The 14395-nt window shown below is 38.9% G+C and overlaps 2 protein-coding genes and 1 long non-coding RNA gene across 4 annotated transcripts; 2 read left to right on the top strand and 1 right to left on the bottom strand.

Annotated features, from left to right (window-relative positions):
• The first annotated feature begins 79 nt into the window (after window positions 1–79).
• On the top strand, window positions 80–6812 carry il6st (interleukin 6 cytokine family signal transduce). 2 transcript variants are annotated; one of them, XM_077737151.1, is made up of 16 exons: window positions 80–295; window positions 583–661; window positions 879–1181; window positions 1277–1424; window positions 1520–1677; window positions 1750–1904; window positions 1989–2151; window positions 2469–2551; window positions 2688–2940; window positions 3435–3605; window positions 3667–3768; window positions 3841–3984; window positions 4138–4278; window positions 4691–4787; window positions 4872–4953; window positions 5291–6812. In XM_077737151.1, the coding sequence occupies exons 2-16, from the start codon at window positions 598–600 to the stop codon at window positions 5852–5854; spliced, it is 2628 nt and encodes an 875-aa protein (XP_077593277.1). In that variant the 5' UTR covers window positions 80–295; window positions 583–597; the 3' UTR covers window positions 5855–6812. The 2 variants fall into 2 exon arrangements, with proteins under 2 accessions (XP_077593277.1, XP_077593278.1); XM_077737152.1 differs by lacking the exon at window positions 879–1181.
• Window positions 6757–14389, bottom strand: LOC144210466 (uncharacterized). The gene is made up of 4 exons (XR_013329388.1): window positions 14331–14389; window positions 13944–14080; window positions 9474–9568; window positions 6757–6922 (listed from the first exon to the last, which is right to left on the bottom strand). It is a non-coding gene; the product is annotated as an uncharacterized LOC144210466 (long non-coding RNA).
• On the top strand, window positions 7421–13642 carry purg (purine-rich element binding protein G). The gene has a single exon (XM_077737155.1). It carries the CDS (start codon window positions 7711–7713, stop codon window positions 8764–8766), a length of 1056 nt encoding a protein of 351 aa, XP_077593281.1. The 5' UTR covers window positions 7421–7710; the 3' UTR covers window positions 8767–13642.
• Window positions 14390–14395: the final 6 nt, after the last annotated feature.

The following is a 14395-nucleotide window of genomic DNA, read 5'->3' as shown; positions in this document are numbered from 1 at the left end:
AGTGGCGAGTTAGAAAGCAGGGAGGCTGGGGTCATAACAGATGTACACTGTGGAAAGATGTAGCCATTGAATGGAGTTTGTGCATCCGTTTTTTTGTGAGATCTAGTGAGTCAGAACAGCCGCCATTACGACACCAGCTCCTTTGACGGGAAATGGGTGGTCCTAAAACGCAGACGAGCCAAGGAGGGGAGACCTAACCTAGAAGATGGCACGTACGCGACTTGTTTTGAAGATAACGCGACTTGAAAGACAATAATGATATGATTTCACATGGACTAATACGGTCACAACATTGGTAAGTAATGACATGTTGTTCTTTAAACAGTGGAAACAAAATGGCGTAAAGGGTGGGGGTCGATAGGGTGAGGCGATTTCCACACGAACATTTGTGTTGCAATTCCTATGTTTTTATTCTTTGATTGTACCTTTAAGAAAGATATTAAGTTATTACGAGTTTATAACGGGCGTCATAACTGTGTTAGGTTGCCAAGTGATGCGACTCAAAGTCGTAGTCATAATATTTGCGTTGGAAAACACGTCAAAATGGTCAAATTAATGATTGGTTATTTTTTGTTTTTATAGTGCTCTATAACCACGATGTCGATGACAAGAATCCAGCTGTTGGTTCTAACATTTTTGGCTCCTGTTTTGTCCTCAGCAGGTATGTGCGGTTCAGGGGCGGATCTAAAAAAATATTTCTCGGATGGCGAAAGGGGGGCGTGGTCATGAACTTTTGATTGGGCATAGAATTACATAGCCAATCATTTTTCTATTACTTTGGTCTAGTAATGCATGGACACAAAGGCCTTTTCTAGAGTTGTTTTAAATAGGAAATGGTTGTGTTTTGCTTCTTACTGTCAAAACAACTGTTATTTCAGAAACTGGAAGCCATTTGATGATAACGCCACAGTCTCCATATCTCCAGATTGGCACAAACTTCACAGCGACATGCGCAATCACAAACACAAACGAAGCCACGGCCGATGACCTCTACTGGAATCTGTCCTCAAATACGATCCCTCCGAATCAGTACACAAAAGTCAACGAATCGGCTATGGCCGTCACTATCCCCGTAAACGACGACAAATCAGAATGGCTATTCTGCCGATGCAAGAAAAAGACTAACTATATTTCACTAAACTCAAACAAATTTACGCACGGGATCCTCTTAACAAAACTTTGTTAGTAACTTCTTAAAATATGTTATCAGATTATTATTATCAGATTCCAGAATCTGTTAACAATGTTTCAACTAAAAATCTGCTTTTGATTCCAGATGCTCCAGAAAAACCCAAAAATGTGACTTGTAAAGTCATTCAGAATGGAATTCAACCATCCTCAAACTTGAAGTGCTCGTGGGAAACGTCAGGACAGAAAAACAAGCATAACCCAACTAATTATTCATTACATGCTCAAATCCTTCTGTAAGTACACTCCATTGTATTTAAATATAACAATATTCGGAGTTCTCACAGCTCTCTTTAAGTAAATATCTTGAACTATGTGTTTGGGTTTTCAGGACTAATAAAGTCTATAGTGTGGAGACGCAAGAAGAAAGCGCTATGGTGGAAATGGACTCCTTCCCCTTTTATATGGAATTGGAAATCTACGTGGTGGCTCAGAATGAACTAGGCTCCGTAGAGTCTGATCATCTAATTCGAGATCCCATCTGTTTCGGTAAGATCTCCAATCATAAACGTTGGCCACAGCTCGCCGGATTGTACGTGATTAACGTTCTTTCCGTTACAGTTAAAACGGACCCCCCTTTAAACGTTCAAGTCATTCCTGAAAACACACTTCCCCGCTCCCTTCTCATAAGGTGGAATCACTCAATTGACAATCAATACGTTAAATTACGATACGAAATCAGGTATTCTCAAAAAGGATCCAACGTTTGGAGTAAGGTGAGTTTTCGTTGTAATCAGGATTGGTCGCGGGAAGGTTTATGGGGGGGTTTTAGTTTATTTCTGTTTTGGATTTGGATCTAGGAAGCTGACGTTGACGAGATTGTGGACATACGGTCCTTCAGACTACAAAATCTACTACCCGACAGCGTTTATAACACTCAAGTTCGTTGTAAACCTTTTCAGCGGTGCTCTAGCTATTGGAGCAGGTGGAGTGCTAATGTCACCGAGAAAACACCGGAAACTAGTGAGTATCAGGAACGTGATGCTTAAAAACTACGAGTCGATTGCTACTTTACTAGTCTTGACATGCAATACTTTTTATTTTCAAATACTCGTATTTGCTATAATGAGCCGCTCGTTAAGTGATGCATTGATCCTGGACACTTTAGTTGTGTACTGCTTATATATTTATGACAAGTTCATTTTGCGTGACTATGCTGGTTTAGAATGTAGAATAACATTTTTTAATGTTTGGGGGAAAATTGGCCTGTTATTTTAGAGAAATTGTATATTTCTATTAATTATTTTTAAGGATTTATTATCTTTTTTCTTTTCAAATAGGACCCACAAGTAAACCCCGTTTGTGGAAGATTGTTACAGAAGGCGAACGCAATAATGAGCGGCAATTGACGATCATTTGTAAGGTACGTTTTGGTGATTTTATATGCATAAAACTGTCGGAAAATGTACGCTTCAGATTTGAATTATTGTATATTGGATTAATCAAACTGCAATATGAAATCTTAAAATGATGTCTAATCTATTACTTGGCCATAACAGAATCCCGTGTCTTCAAATGGAAAGATAACTAGCTTCAAGTTAAAGTACCAAACCCCAAACAGTGGCAATATATCATGGGAAAGTATACTACTCACCAGCGGGTCCAAGGCAGACGACTTCTCTGGGCAGAATTTCACCACCTTAAAACAGATAATCCTCCCCGACGACACGCCGGTGGTTGTTTACGTCAAGGCCATCAATTCCATGGGGGAGTCTCCAATAGCATCTCTGCGAATCCCCAAAAAAGCACGTGGTAAGTGATGGATTCATTGGACACATTTTGAAATATCCATACATGTTTTTCTTTCTGGTTTTAAAGACCATTTCCCCCAAAAATCCATCCACAATGGTCTCAAATTTCTCGTAACCGGATGTTTGGTCGCCCAGACATTTGGTCACCCGGATGTTTGGTCGCTGGTCAAATGTACTTGGATATTATACAGTACTTAGATATTACACAGTACTTAGATATTACACAGTACTTAGATATTACACAGTACTTAGATATTACACAGTACTTAGAAATTATACAGTACTTAGAAATTATACAGTACTTAGATATTATACAGTACTTAGATATTATACAGTATTTAGATATTAAACTCTCTCTAAGATATAAAACTCATGAATATAAATTTTAGAGCTGGTTTCAACAGTAAACTCTCGGTCACCATTTGACCGGCGACCAATCATCCGGCGACCAAGCGTCCGACCACGCAAATATCTTGACTGAAACGAGTCTTTCAGAACTGGACCCCGTAGAGAAGCTGAAGGTGGAGCCACGAGGCGGGCAACTTTTCGTCAAATGGACCTCCCCCAACAATACGGCAGTTTCGGAATACGTGGTGGAGTGGATGGGCCCCGATGGCGTCAACTGGCAGAAGGAAAACAAAAGCACCTACCAAACTACGATCAAAGGTAACTTGCTTTATCAATGTGCCGAGAGAAAATATTTAAATTTGACATTTCCCAAACCCAGACCAGCTGGAGAAGTTTGTTTGCTACAATATATCCGTCTACCCAATCTACTCGGGGTGGACCGGAAAACCCACGAAAGTGCCCGTTTATCTTGAGGAAGGGGGTATGTTTGAAATATCTTCAATGTTTCTTAAAGACTTTAGCAATTTTTAATACTTTTTTGTTTTGTTTTTAGCTCCCATTGCCGGCCCTTCCGTTGGACTAAAAGATAAAGCCGACCGAAATGGAGCAGAAATCACATGGAATGAAATTCCTCCTCACGAACGGCGTGGCTTCATCACAAACTACACTATTTTCTATTCAAACGGGATTGAACGGGGTATTTAAATGTTTTCCTTTCAGATCTTTACCTTAAAATAAAGTACAGTTCATTTTTGGAGCCTTTCTGACACATTTGATTGACAAATAAACCACCCCAAATGTTTTCCAGCACCATAATTTAGTCTACAAACATTTTTTTTCATGTTTTCAGGCATCACCGTGCCAGCTTCAGTCAACTCCTACATGTTGGATTCCTTGACGGCCAACACCAAGTACGACACTTGGATTCAAATATCGACTCGTGTGGGTTCCTTCAATGGCACAAGCCATTCATTTACTACCCAAAAATATGGTGAGTGGGACTATTTGCACCACAAACATTCCAAAGTTCAGCTCTTCATTTGTACACAGTAAACATAGTTGATGTTTTTTTAACGTTAATGGCCGCAAATTACTTTAATTATACACGCTTTGAGCTTTCAGCAGTGCAAATACAGTAAAAGCTAACAGACAAGTTGTTCCTTTCTAGTGATTTCAAAATATATATATTTTAGATAGATTTGGTCTTTTTTCTGTACCGTATTTTCCATATATAAGGCGCACTGGATTATAAGTCGCCCTGTCTATTTTAGAGTAAATTTAAGACTTAAGTGTGCCTTATAGTCGTGAAAAATGCTAATTTTTCGTCAAAGAGCTGCAGTGACTCATTGATTTTGTGGTAGAAAAGTCTGGAATAAGACTAACACTTTTTTTTTTTTTTACAGCGTCGGGGGAGATTGAGATGACTGTGGTCGGCGTTTGTGGCGGTTTCCTCTTTGTGTTTCTCCTAACCGTGGCTCTTTGCATTTATAAACGAGATGTGTAAGTACGGAAGGATTGCTTATTGCTTAGATATATGTATCTATCTTATCATGGCGTCTAAAAAAAATCTTTCACGTTACACAGAATCAAGAGAAACTTGTGGCCTCGAATTCCCAACCCCAGAATGAGCACCATTGGAAACTGGTCACCTGATCATCATTTACAAGTAAGAATTGGCATTCAAAAAACATCACAGTAAATCATTAAAAAAACTGCTTTTACCTTTAAATACATTATGTACCATTTTGCCATAATCATTATTACATCAAAGTTTAATTCACTCTGGATAATTTGATCGATAAACAATGTCAACATTTCTAATAATTTGTCTTTTTTGGAATAATAACGTTAAAGTACCAAAAGGAAGATGCTAACCTCACCTAGCCCTAGTGCAAACTTTAGCAGCTATACTCAGTACTATAGTCACTCTATGTTAATTCTTAAATTATATACGAAAGCCTTTAGATGTTCAATTTTTAAATTTAAATTAAATTCTTCCTCAGCCGGAGACGCCAAAGGAGAACTGCGTATCCGGCATTAGCATCCTCGACATGGAAGACGGCAAATCGGTTTCAGAGGAAGACAAAGACATCCCTGCTCTCAAAAAGGACAAATATCTATCGGAAGAGCACAGTAGCGGCATCGGAGGCTCCTCCTGCATGTCGTCGCCCCGCCAGAGCGTCTCCGACAGCGACGAGGGGGCCGACGCCGCCGAAACCACGGCCAGCACCGTCCAGTACTCCTCGGTGGTGGCCTCTAACGGCTACAAGGCCCAGCAACTGGTTTTTGCACGCTCAGAGTCTACGCAACCGTTGCTGGACTCCGAGGAGAACCCGGACGTTTTGGTGGCGGAGCCTGGTAGAAATACGCAAGCTTTATCGCCTTGTTTCGCGCAATCGGCGTGGAACCGAGACGACGGCGGGTTCGCGGAGTCTAACGAGGTGGAGGCGGAGCCTCGGGAGGATCCCGATGGACTTTTGGGAGAAAGTCGTGGACAAGAAATGCTAGAGGACAGAAAGCCTTTTTCTAGTTATGTACCGCAGTTGGGTGGCTATCGGCCGCAGTAAAAACGCAAAAAAAAGGGACTGTAAACTCTGTTTGATAATTTGCACGAAATCGGTTTGATGATAAATGCGTAAAATGAGTTTTTTTTGCCAGAATTTGTTTTGGGCCAGTTTAAAGTCTGACTTTACACGCCAGTTGGTTTTCCATGTTAGCAAGGACTTAGCTCAAAATGCACTAAACAACACGGGGACCATTTTTTAAGCTAGCGAAAAATTAGGAGATAAAAAAAACGAACAAATGTCCACCTATTATCGTTACTTTTTCGCCCAATGCCACAATGGATGTATTTTTTTACTTTTTTTACTTTGAGTTTACAGTCTCTTTTAATATGAGGTCTCAAGTTAATATGACATGCTACATGTTAATGTTGGCATGTTTATTTCACATTTTAGGTCAAAATTTCAAAATGTAGCATTATTGTGCTCAAGTAGAAGACTGATGTATCATATCTTGCTGAAAAACATCAATTCAAAAAGACGGAATGGTTATAGAAGAGTGGAACGTCACTACATGGCCAGAATCACCCGGATTTTGTTCGATACACTATATCACCCCCCCTACTATGAAATCTGCTCTTGTAGAAAATGCCTTTTGGAACACTTTTGAATGAACACAATGTGACATGAAAGACAAGGACATGATTCTTGAATGTATAGTTTTACATTTGTAAAAAGTATATGCAGTCATTCAGGTTGAGGACTTTCACTACTTAATGAAGAAATCATATATTGTACCAAAAATGTGAAAGCTTTTTCCCCCTATTCTTTGCCACTTCAAATATGGTCAATCTGTATTTCATAATGAAGGCTTAAGTGGGTATTTCTTACCATGGAGTTTATTGTCAAAATATCTACCATATTTTTTCGCATATAAGCCGCCTCTACGTATAAGCCACACCCTTAAAATTTGCCTTATAATTGTTGAATTTTGACATATTGTATGAATTGTTGCGTGTAAACAAATTAAAAAAAGAAACTCACCTGAGCAGAACAACCAGGAAGTGTGTAGTAGTCTTGTTTATTAGTAGTAGTAGTCTTGTTTATTTCATTCTTGGGTAAGATGGCAGCACCCTGAGTGAGAAAAAAGGCAGGTAAAAGTCAGTTTTTCATGTTATATTTTTTGGTGAATTTCATTCCTAGACATTAAAACAAAGATGGTGAGAATACAGACACAGAAAAATACATTTTAGACAGAGATAGGTCATAAGTTAATGAATAAATAAGCGTGTTGCTGAAATATAATAGATATACAGATACATACACATATATACATACGCACATATACATACATTTTCTTTTATTTTTTTCTCTAAATGTACGTTTTATTTTGGTAGGGCCGCAGTGGTGGTGTGCACGCACAATGTGTTCCGTTTCCCACAAGCAGCGAGCACGTAAACCTTTGGCAGAGGTATTCTCAGGACGGGAGGGTGGGTGGATGAGTTCATCGGGTTCATGTAGTAGATGGCACGCCTCCTCCCGTTTCATGTCGGCTGCTTCCCTGGCTGTCTCCCCCCCCCCCCCCCTCCTCCTCCCTCCCTCCCTCCTCCTCTCTCTCCCTCTCTCTTTCCATCTCCCTCAATGAGCTTGCTGCAATTCATTTAGGCGCCGAGAAAAAAAGGTAAACGTCCGCCTTGCTCCCTTCGCCAAATCCTCGCGTTTGACCTTTATTTTGGGGGACGCGGGGCTCTTATCGGCCGATGCCGGCGACCGGCTGCTATCTTCGGGTCATCGGAGGCCCGCGGCCGAACGTTCTCCACCCGGCTCCCTGGCGGATGTCGGTATAAAAAAAGGCGCCGGGCGCTCGGGGATGGGGGAACGTCGCTTTGGCCCCGGGGCCGCGTAGACCTGGAAAGTCAAGCATGTTGGCGGACGGATGTTGCAGGGGGATGGAGCGAGGCGTCAGGGGGAAGATCGCGTCCGAGCCTTTGCCGGCGAGAGCGCCGTATCCTCAGCAGTACGCGCAACCGCAGTCGCAGCAGGGCAGCGACATCCAGGAGCTGGCCTCCAAACGCGTGGACATCCAGAAGAAACGTTTCTACCTGGACGTCAAGCAAAGCGTTCGGGGTCGATTCCTGAAGATCGCCGAGGTCTGGATCGGTCGGGGTCGTCACGACAACATCCGCAAGAGTAAGCTGACCCTGTCCATGTCCATGGCGCCGGCGTTGCGCTACTGCTTGGGCGACTTTATCGACTACTACGCCCGGATCGGGCTGAGGGGGGCGCCGCAGTCGGACGAGGCGGGCGCCAACGGCGAGGAGCGGCGGGGACGCAGGAGAGCGGCGGATTCGGCGCCGGCGTCGTCGCCCACCGGGTCGGCGGCGTCCGACGAGCACGCGCATCGAGTCCTCAAGAGCGAATTCTTGGAGAGGGACAATAGGAAGTACTTTCTGGACTTGAAGGAGAACCAGAGGGGGAGGTTCTTGCGGATCCGGCAGACGGTCAGTAAAGGTCACGGCACCATGGGCTACTACGGTCAGGGGATCGAGCAGACCATCGTATTGCCGGCGCAGGGGCTCATCGAGTTCCGAGACGCCCTCTCGCAGCTCATCGAGGACTACGGCGAGGGCCACGTAGACGGCGAGGAGCGGGATCAGACCCGAGCCACGTCCGGGACTCGCCGTGGCGACGATGGCGGCGGCGGCGGTGTTGGTGGTCCCGAACTCCCCGAGGCGGCGTCCTTCCGCGTAGACAACAAGAGGTTCTACTTTGACGTGGGCTCCAACCGTTATGGCGTCTTTTTAAAGATCAGCGAGGTACGCCAACCCTACCGGAACACCATCACCGTCCCTTTAAAAGCTTGGGCTCGCTTCGGGGAGAATTTTCTTCGCTACGAGGACGAGATGCGGAGGATTTTCAGCTGTCACAAAGAGCAGAGCGCGGACGCCCGGCAGGACAGCGACGAGCAGGAGGACTGAACAAAGACGGGAATTTGGACGCAAAGCCTGAGCCGAGTGAGACGGAGTCTTAAAAAGCGGTAAATGTGGAGAATTGTGAAGCTTATCCAAAAATACCCTTATAAGAAAAACAATGGAATGCGCCTAATGAAACGTAATGGTGATACTGCAGAAGAATCAAAATGAAACATTGTGTATGTCTATGTAAATCTATTATTCGACCCATGTGAGGATAAGTGGCTTGCATTGTGAATGAATTACAGTGAAGTGGGTCTAAATATCGATTAATTGCTACATTTCATTACTTGCCCATTCAATTTGGTTATTTATTCTGAAATTAAGGGTCAGAAATTAAGCTAATTTTCCAAATTCAGATTCAAAATGACCACTAATAAAGTTTTATATATAAAAAAAAGTAAACAGATCACAAGCCCAATCAAATTTAAAAAATAATTGATTATTAGTCATGACCTAAAGAATTAAAATCCAATCAAATCTTGACTTTCTTAAACCTCAGTCATTATACATAATTAAAAAAAAATATATATCCATGTGTGCGGGAAAGAGTTATTGTTTAAAACTGCGCTACCGAATAAAACATGGCCTTTCCAGACATTCTATTAAGAAGTGAGGTAGTACAAATGTAATATTTTTTAGTGGGCGGAGTGTAAAAAAAATGGTCCCGCCTACCTAAAAACTATGTAGCAATTTTCATGCTAACGTCTTACCTCGCCATTTCGAAGCTGGGCAATCCTCCAATCCCGGTCCTGACGACCCCCGATCCAGTCTGGTCTGGTTTCCATATCTCAAACCACCAACAGACCTGAATCAAAACATCTGGATCAGTTTCAAGCTTTTGGACAGATAGGGGGCGCTCTCCAGGACCGGATTTGGCCACCCCATCTCTGGCCTAAACCTTAGGTCTAACTCTAGCTTCCTTATCGTTCTCTTACTAGCTAGTGCAATATGTTAGTTAGCATTTAGCACTTTGAGCTATATTGCTATTCCTTTCAAATGTATAAAAAAAAAACAATATGGAGGTGGAAATTGGGAATTATAGGGAGGCTTATACGAGGGAAATTGTAAAACGAAACCATTTTAAGGCAGTTTTAAGGGTGCGGCTTATATGCGAGTAAATATGGTGCATTAAATTGGAAGCAGAACGATTGTTTCTAGTTTTTTTTGGTGGAAATTATGGACAATCCTAAAATTCAGCCGAAACTGGTATTAGAGGACGCATTACGCTTTAAATCATTTTATTTAACTGCTTTAATACGGAATTGATGTCCAATCAGGTCTCAGTTGAAGACTTTTTGCAGTTTTTATTGTCGGCGGAAGACCAAAACGAGTAAAAACAAGGCATTTGTGTATACTTTTATATGTTTTAGAGTGGCACCTTTAAAATAAGTATATGGGCAAAGTTTGGAAAAGAAAATATCCGGAATTATAAGAAGAAAAGACATTTTACGTTGGCTATTTTTTGGTTCATTTAATGCTAACTCACTCCAAATCAACGCTGCCTTTTTAAACTATTCCAAATCCGCGAAAAACAACAAAACTTGATCTACCCCACCCTGCCGAGACGTTTTAACGCTTCACGACATTTTCTGTAAAATAAATACTCTCGTTTTCTACAAACGAGCACTTGAATGTTCAAAAACGGAATTCATTTAAACAGAAAATCCATCAAAACACGGTGCTAATATTTCCACCCGTTTCTGATCCCCATTTTTTAAGTTGCCCCACGGTGGATAGCTCAGGTCAATAGCGTGAAAATGAACAGAAATGCCAGTTAAAACATTTAAAAACTTCAAAAAGGCATGAATTGAGTAACCTTAGTGTGTAAAAAAACCGAAAGCATCAAAAAAGGGCTCAAAATCCTGCTACCACGGGCTTCATACCTTCCATTTTGGTATTTTTCCGACTATTTTCAACCAATCGAAAACTGATAATTTACCGTAAAAGCCGTATTTAAATGTTTTTTGTGTTTTTCTTCCTGGAAATCTTAAGTGCTGCTTTAATTTCGAACTTGAATCGCAGTTGTTGCTGTACATTAAGCACTTGTTATAGCGTACTGTATACATATTAGCTGCTTGAAAAAGGGGAGGAGCTAATTCTGACTCGCTACTTGATGCCAATATGTAAACAATTGTAATAAACCCCGCCCATTTTAGACTTGTACAGTACAGTTTTGAGGGCGGATGAAGTGAAATATTTGTCAAAACGTGGAAAAACAAGAAATGGTTGAATTGACTAGTTTTTTTAAACATATTTAATATTTAATTCCAGTGTTGAGATGAAGGTGGCGATAATTATTCATATTCAAACATGAGTCGCTGACTAAAGTTTGTACTAGAGGAAAATATATTGTATATTGAGGCAAAATGATGCATGGATTTATTGATATTGCTCATTATTATGTAGAAAGTCAGATCACAATGCAATTTACTATACAAGTTTTTGCATATGCAGTATTGGCCCGAGTATAAGACGGTGATTTTTTGGCATTTACATAAGATTGAAAAAATGGGGTCGTCTTACATTCAGGGTGGAGATGTTATGATTAGTCATAACGATAGGGGGAGCCAGATATGTATTTAAAGCAAATGCAGAATACTTTGTTGGTTAATGCAGTTATTGCAATTTTGTTTTATTATAGTAGATTTCAAAATGTAAATTAACAAAAACAGAAGTAATTTATTTACAAATGTGATTGCACTTTACATATTTATATGTTAAAATTTTAATATAGGAGTTTTTGGGTGATTTGAATGAGAAAAAATATCATCTGTTGCAGATGTACTTTTATTATTTTATGTATAAAAACTGAACTTGGTGCTCAAAAATACTTTGAAATTTGAAATTTGAGTTTTAGAAAAGAAGAGGTCGTCTTATATTCGGGCCAATTTACAAATATCCGTATATCATGACTACACAAAAAAATAATGAAGCGCATCATTTTTTGTTGACAAATATGTCTGGACAGAAAAAAAATGGACAGATTTTGGTTTAAAAATGACTTTTTTGTTACTTGACGTTTTTAGCGTGTAGTTGAGTGCTGATATGAAATATATTTGGTGATATTTGGTGGAAGGACAAAAATGATTAAGGTCATAAAGACTAGAAATTATTGGTTTGGTCCATTACATGTAAGCACACTTTAGTGTTTGTGCTGCTGTCGTCTTTTTGTGAGAAAAGAATTGTTTATTTTGAATACAAGTCAAAGTTTAGAAAGAGTAGCTTTAAGCACAAATACCAGAAAATTATCATATATTATTTCAGTCTGACTTTGGCTAATAATTCAAATGAAAGATTTTGTTGAAATTGGAGCACAAATTTCATGAATAGTTTGTTGGAATTCAAAATATGCTCTTTAAAAAAAGCACTTTAAAGAAAAGTTGCACTTTTTTGGGTCAAACTGCTTTGTAATCATTTGGGGGGGGGGGGGAAGACAGGGTGAATTATATAGATAATATAAAAATAATATATAAATATAAAATTTAAAAAAATGGTGTTGTACACCATAATCAGGCTAAATATTAAAAACAAAGTGTTTTTTTTTTAGCTTAAAATGTACCCCCAAAATTTAAAAAGCCTGCCCTACCTTATTATAATCCAAAATAATATCCATAAATTACATTTAAGTGTTTTTAATGACCTTATTAAACACAACATATGGATTAATCGTCTATACTTTTGTTGTTGTTGTGTTTACATTAAAAATGGTTCAAAAATTAAATGGAAATACACAAAAAATAAGGTTACAGAAGCTAATTTATGGGAATTATAAAAATTTGGTGTACCCACAAAAGAATTAGTTAATTTTTCGTCATTTAACGGTTACTTTTGGACAAAAAATAACTAATTTGGGCTTTTAACACAAAATATTTCCAACCTTGAAGCCTTAAAGTACCTTAAAAACGCAACTATAAATTTTACCCATTTTTTGGCGCGCGATATTTTCAATTTGGAAAGTGCTTTTTATAGTGTTCTAATATTTATGATTATTATTATAATATTAACCATCAAAAAGTGCAAACAAGGTACAAAAATGGTTGACAAAATGTCGATGTATTCGTGGTTGTCATGTGAATGTTTTCCATGCAGAAAAAGTGATTGTTTGCTGTTTAGTTTTTGGAAAGTGGAACTATAAAATTTGCCTTTTTTGTTTGAATATGAAGTGACAAGAAAAAAAAATACTGCTAAGAAGTGTACATTTTAGGTCAATGTTGCGTATATTTGCCGTGTCATGTAGTCCTTTTAATGATGACTCAACAAAAAAAAAATGTTTTGTACTGTACTAGTTCATCCTCTCGATGTAAAGTATTTTATCAATAATCATGACTTGCCTTGTAATATTTGAAATGAAGATATGTTTAGAAATGGTAAGCAAGACAGAAATGTTTTAAAGTATGCATGCCGTTGGTTGGGTTGTAGTTTAAAAAAGAAAAATGGACACTTTAGGGGAGGGGTAATGGTGCTATGTTATATTATATTATATTATAAAGGTGCTGAGCAAAAAAATGCATGTTAAAAGGCTTTATCAGATAAGAAAAATAGTTAAATTAATGCCGCTATTTTCAAAATACGCAAATTTTTAACATTTGAAAAAGTTACTGACAAACTTACCACTCATTAAGGTTAAAAAATAAATCTACTTATAGTTAAATAACTCAAAATAGACAATCTTATAACATATTTAAATGCTCACTATTAATTTTATGTTTATATGTTGAAATATAGTTTGAATTGATTTTGTCCTAATGTTATTTGAGTTGGGAAAACAATGTAGTAGAAACAAATGGAGGATAAAATATGTATGTATTATTTTTTGGGCCTGATTTTATTTATTTTATTTTAATTGGGGAAGTTGATGATTAAATGTTTTCCAAAATTATGGAATGGTGTTCGTTTCATATTTTGCACACATCAATTAATTTACAATGTTAAAAGTTTTTGGGAAAACATGCTTTAGTAACACAGATGCTAATAGAAAGAAATAATAATATACTCGAATATATTTGTAAAAACAAACAAATGACATCACCAACAGTTGTACGACCAATCTATTTGAATCTTGGTTAAATCATAATCCACAATCATTATATAGATGTCCTATTAATTGCCCTCCCAATTAATACATTCCCTAATAACACCGAAAAATGCAAATATGACTTTAGAAATATAAACACGCTTACCTGTATTTTGCAGCCTTCACCACACGTGGTCAAATGATGAAAAAGCGATTTCCAAACATTATTTATGGATCAATCCAGTGCAATGAAGCTCACAAATACTTTAGGGTGCATCAAATCATCTAAAATATTGCATCGGTCTGAAAGTTAAGAGAGAAAATATTAGAATAGAGATGATGTTTGAATACATGGTCCACACCTTGCACTAATTACAAACAAATCAACGGAACAAACAAATGCAGAAATTGGCTTGAGCTTTATCATAGTTATCGATGAAAATATGTATTTATTCTTAGCATTTTTCTGCACGACGGTCGTTAACGATCGTGAAGTTTGAACATGTTTTGATATTAAAGTACGCAAAGTATGAGTAAAGTAGAAATGACTTACGGCAAGACGGCAATGACATGGGTGCCACGGGACGGCAGTGTTTCCGACTAAGAAAAAAATAAGAG

This window comes from Stigmatopora nigra, chromosome 17 (genome assembly GCF_051989575.1).
Source record: "Stigmatopora nigra isolate UIUO_SnigA chromosome 17, RoL_Snig_1.1, whole genome shotgun sequence".
NCBI lineage: Eukaryota > Metazoa > Chordata > Actinopteri > Syngnathiformes > Syngnathidae > Stigmatopora > Stigmatopora nigra.
Note: the sequence above shows the minus strand (reverse complement) of the source record. Positions and strands in the feature narration are given on the sequence as shown.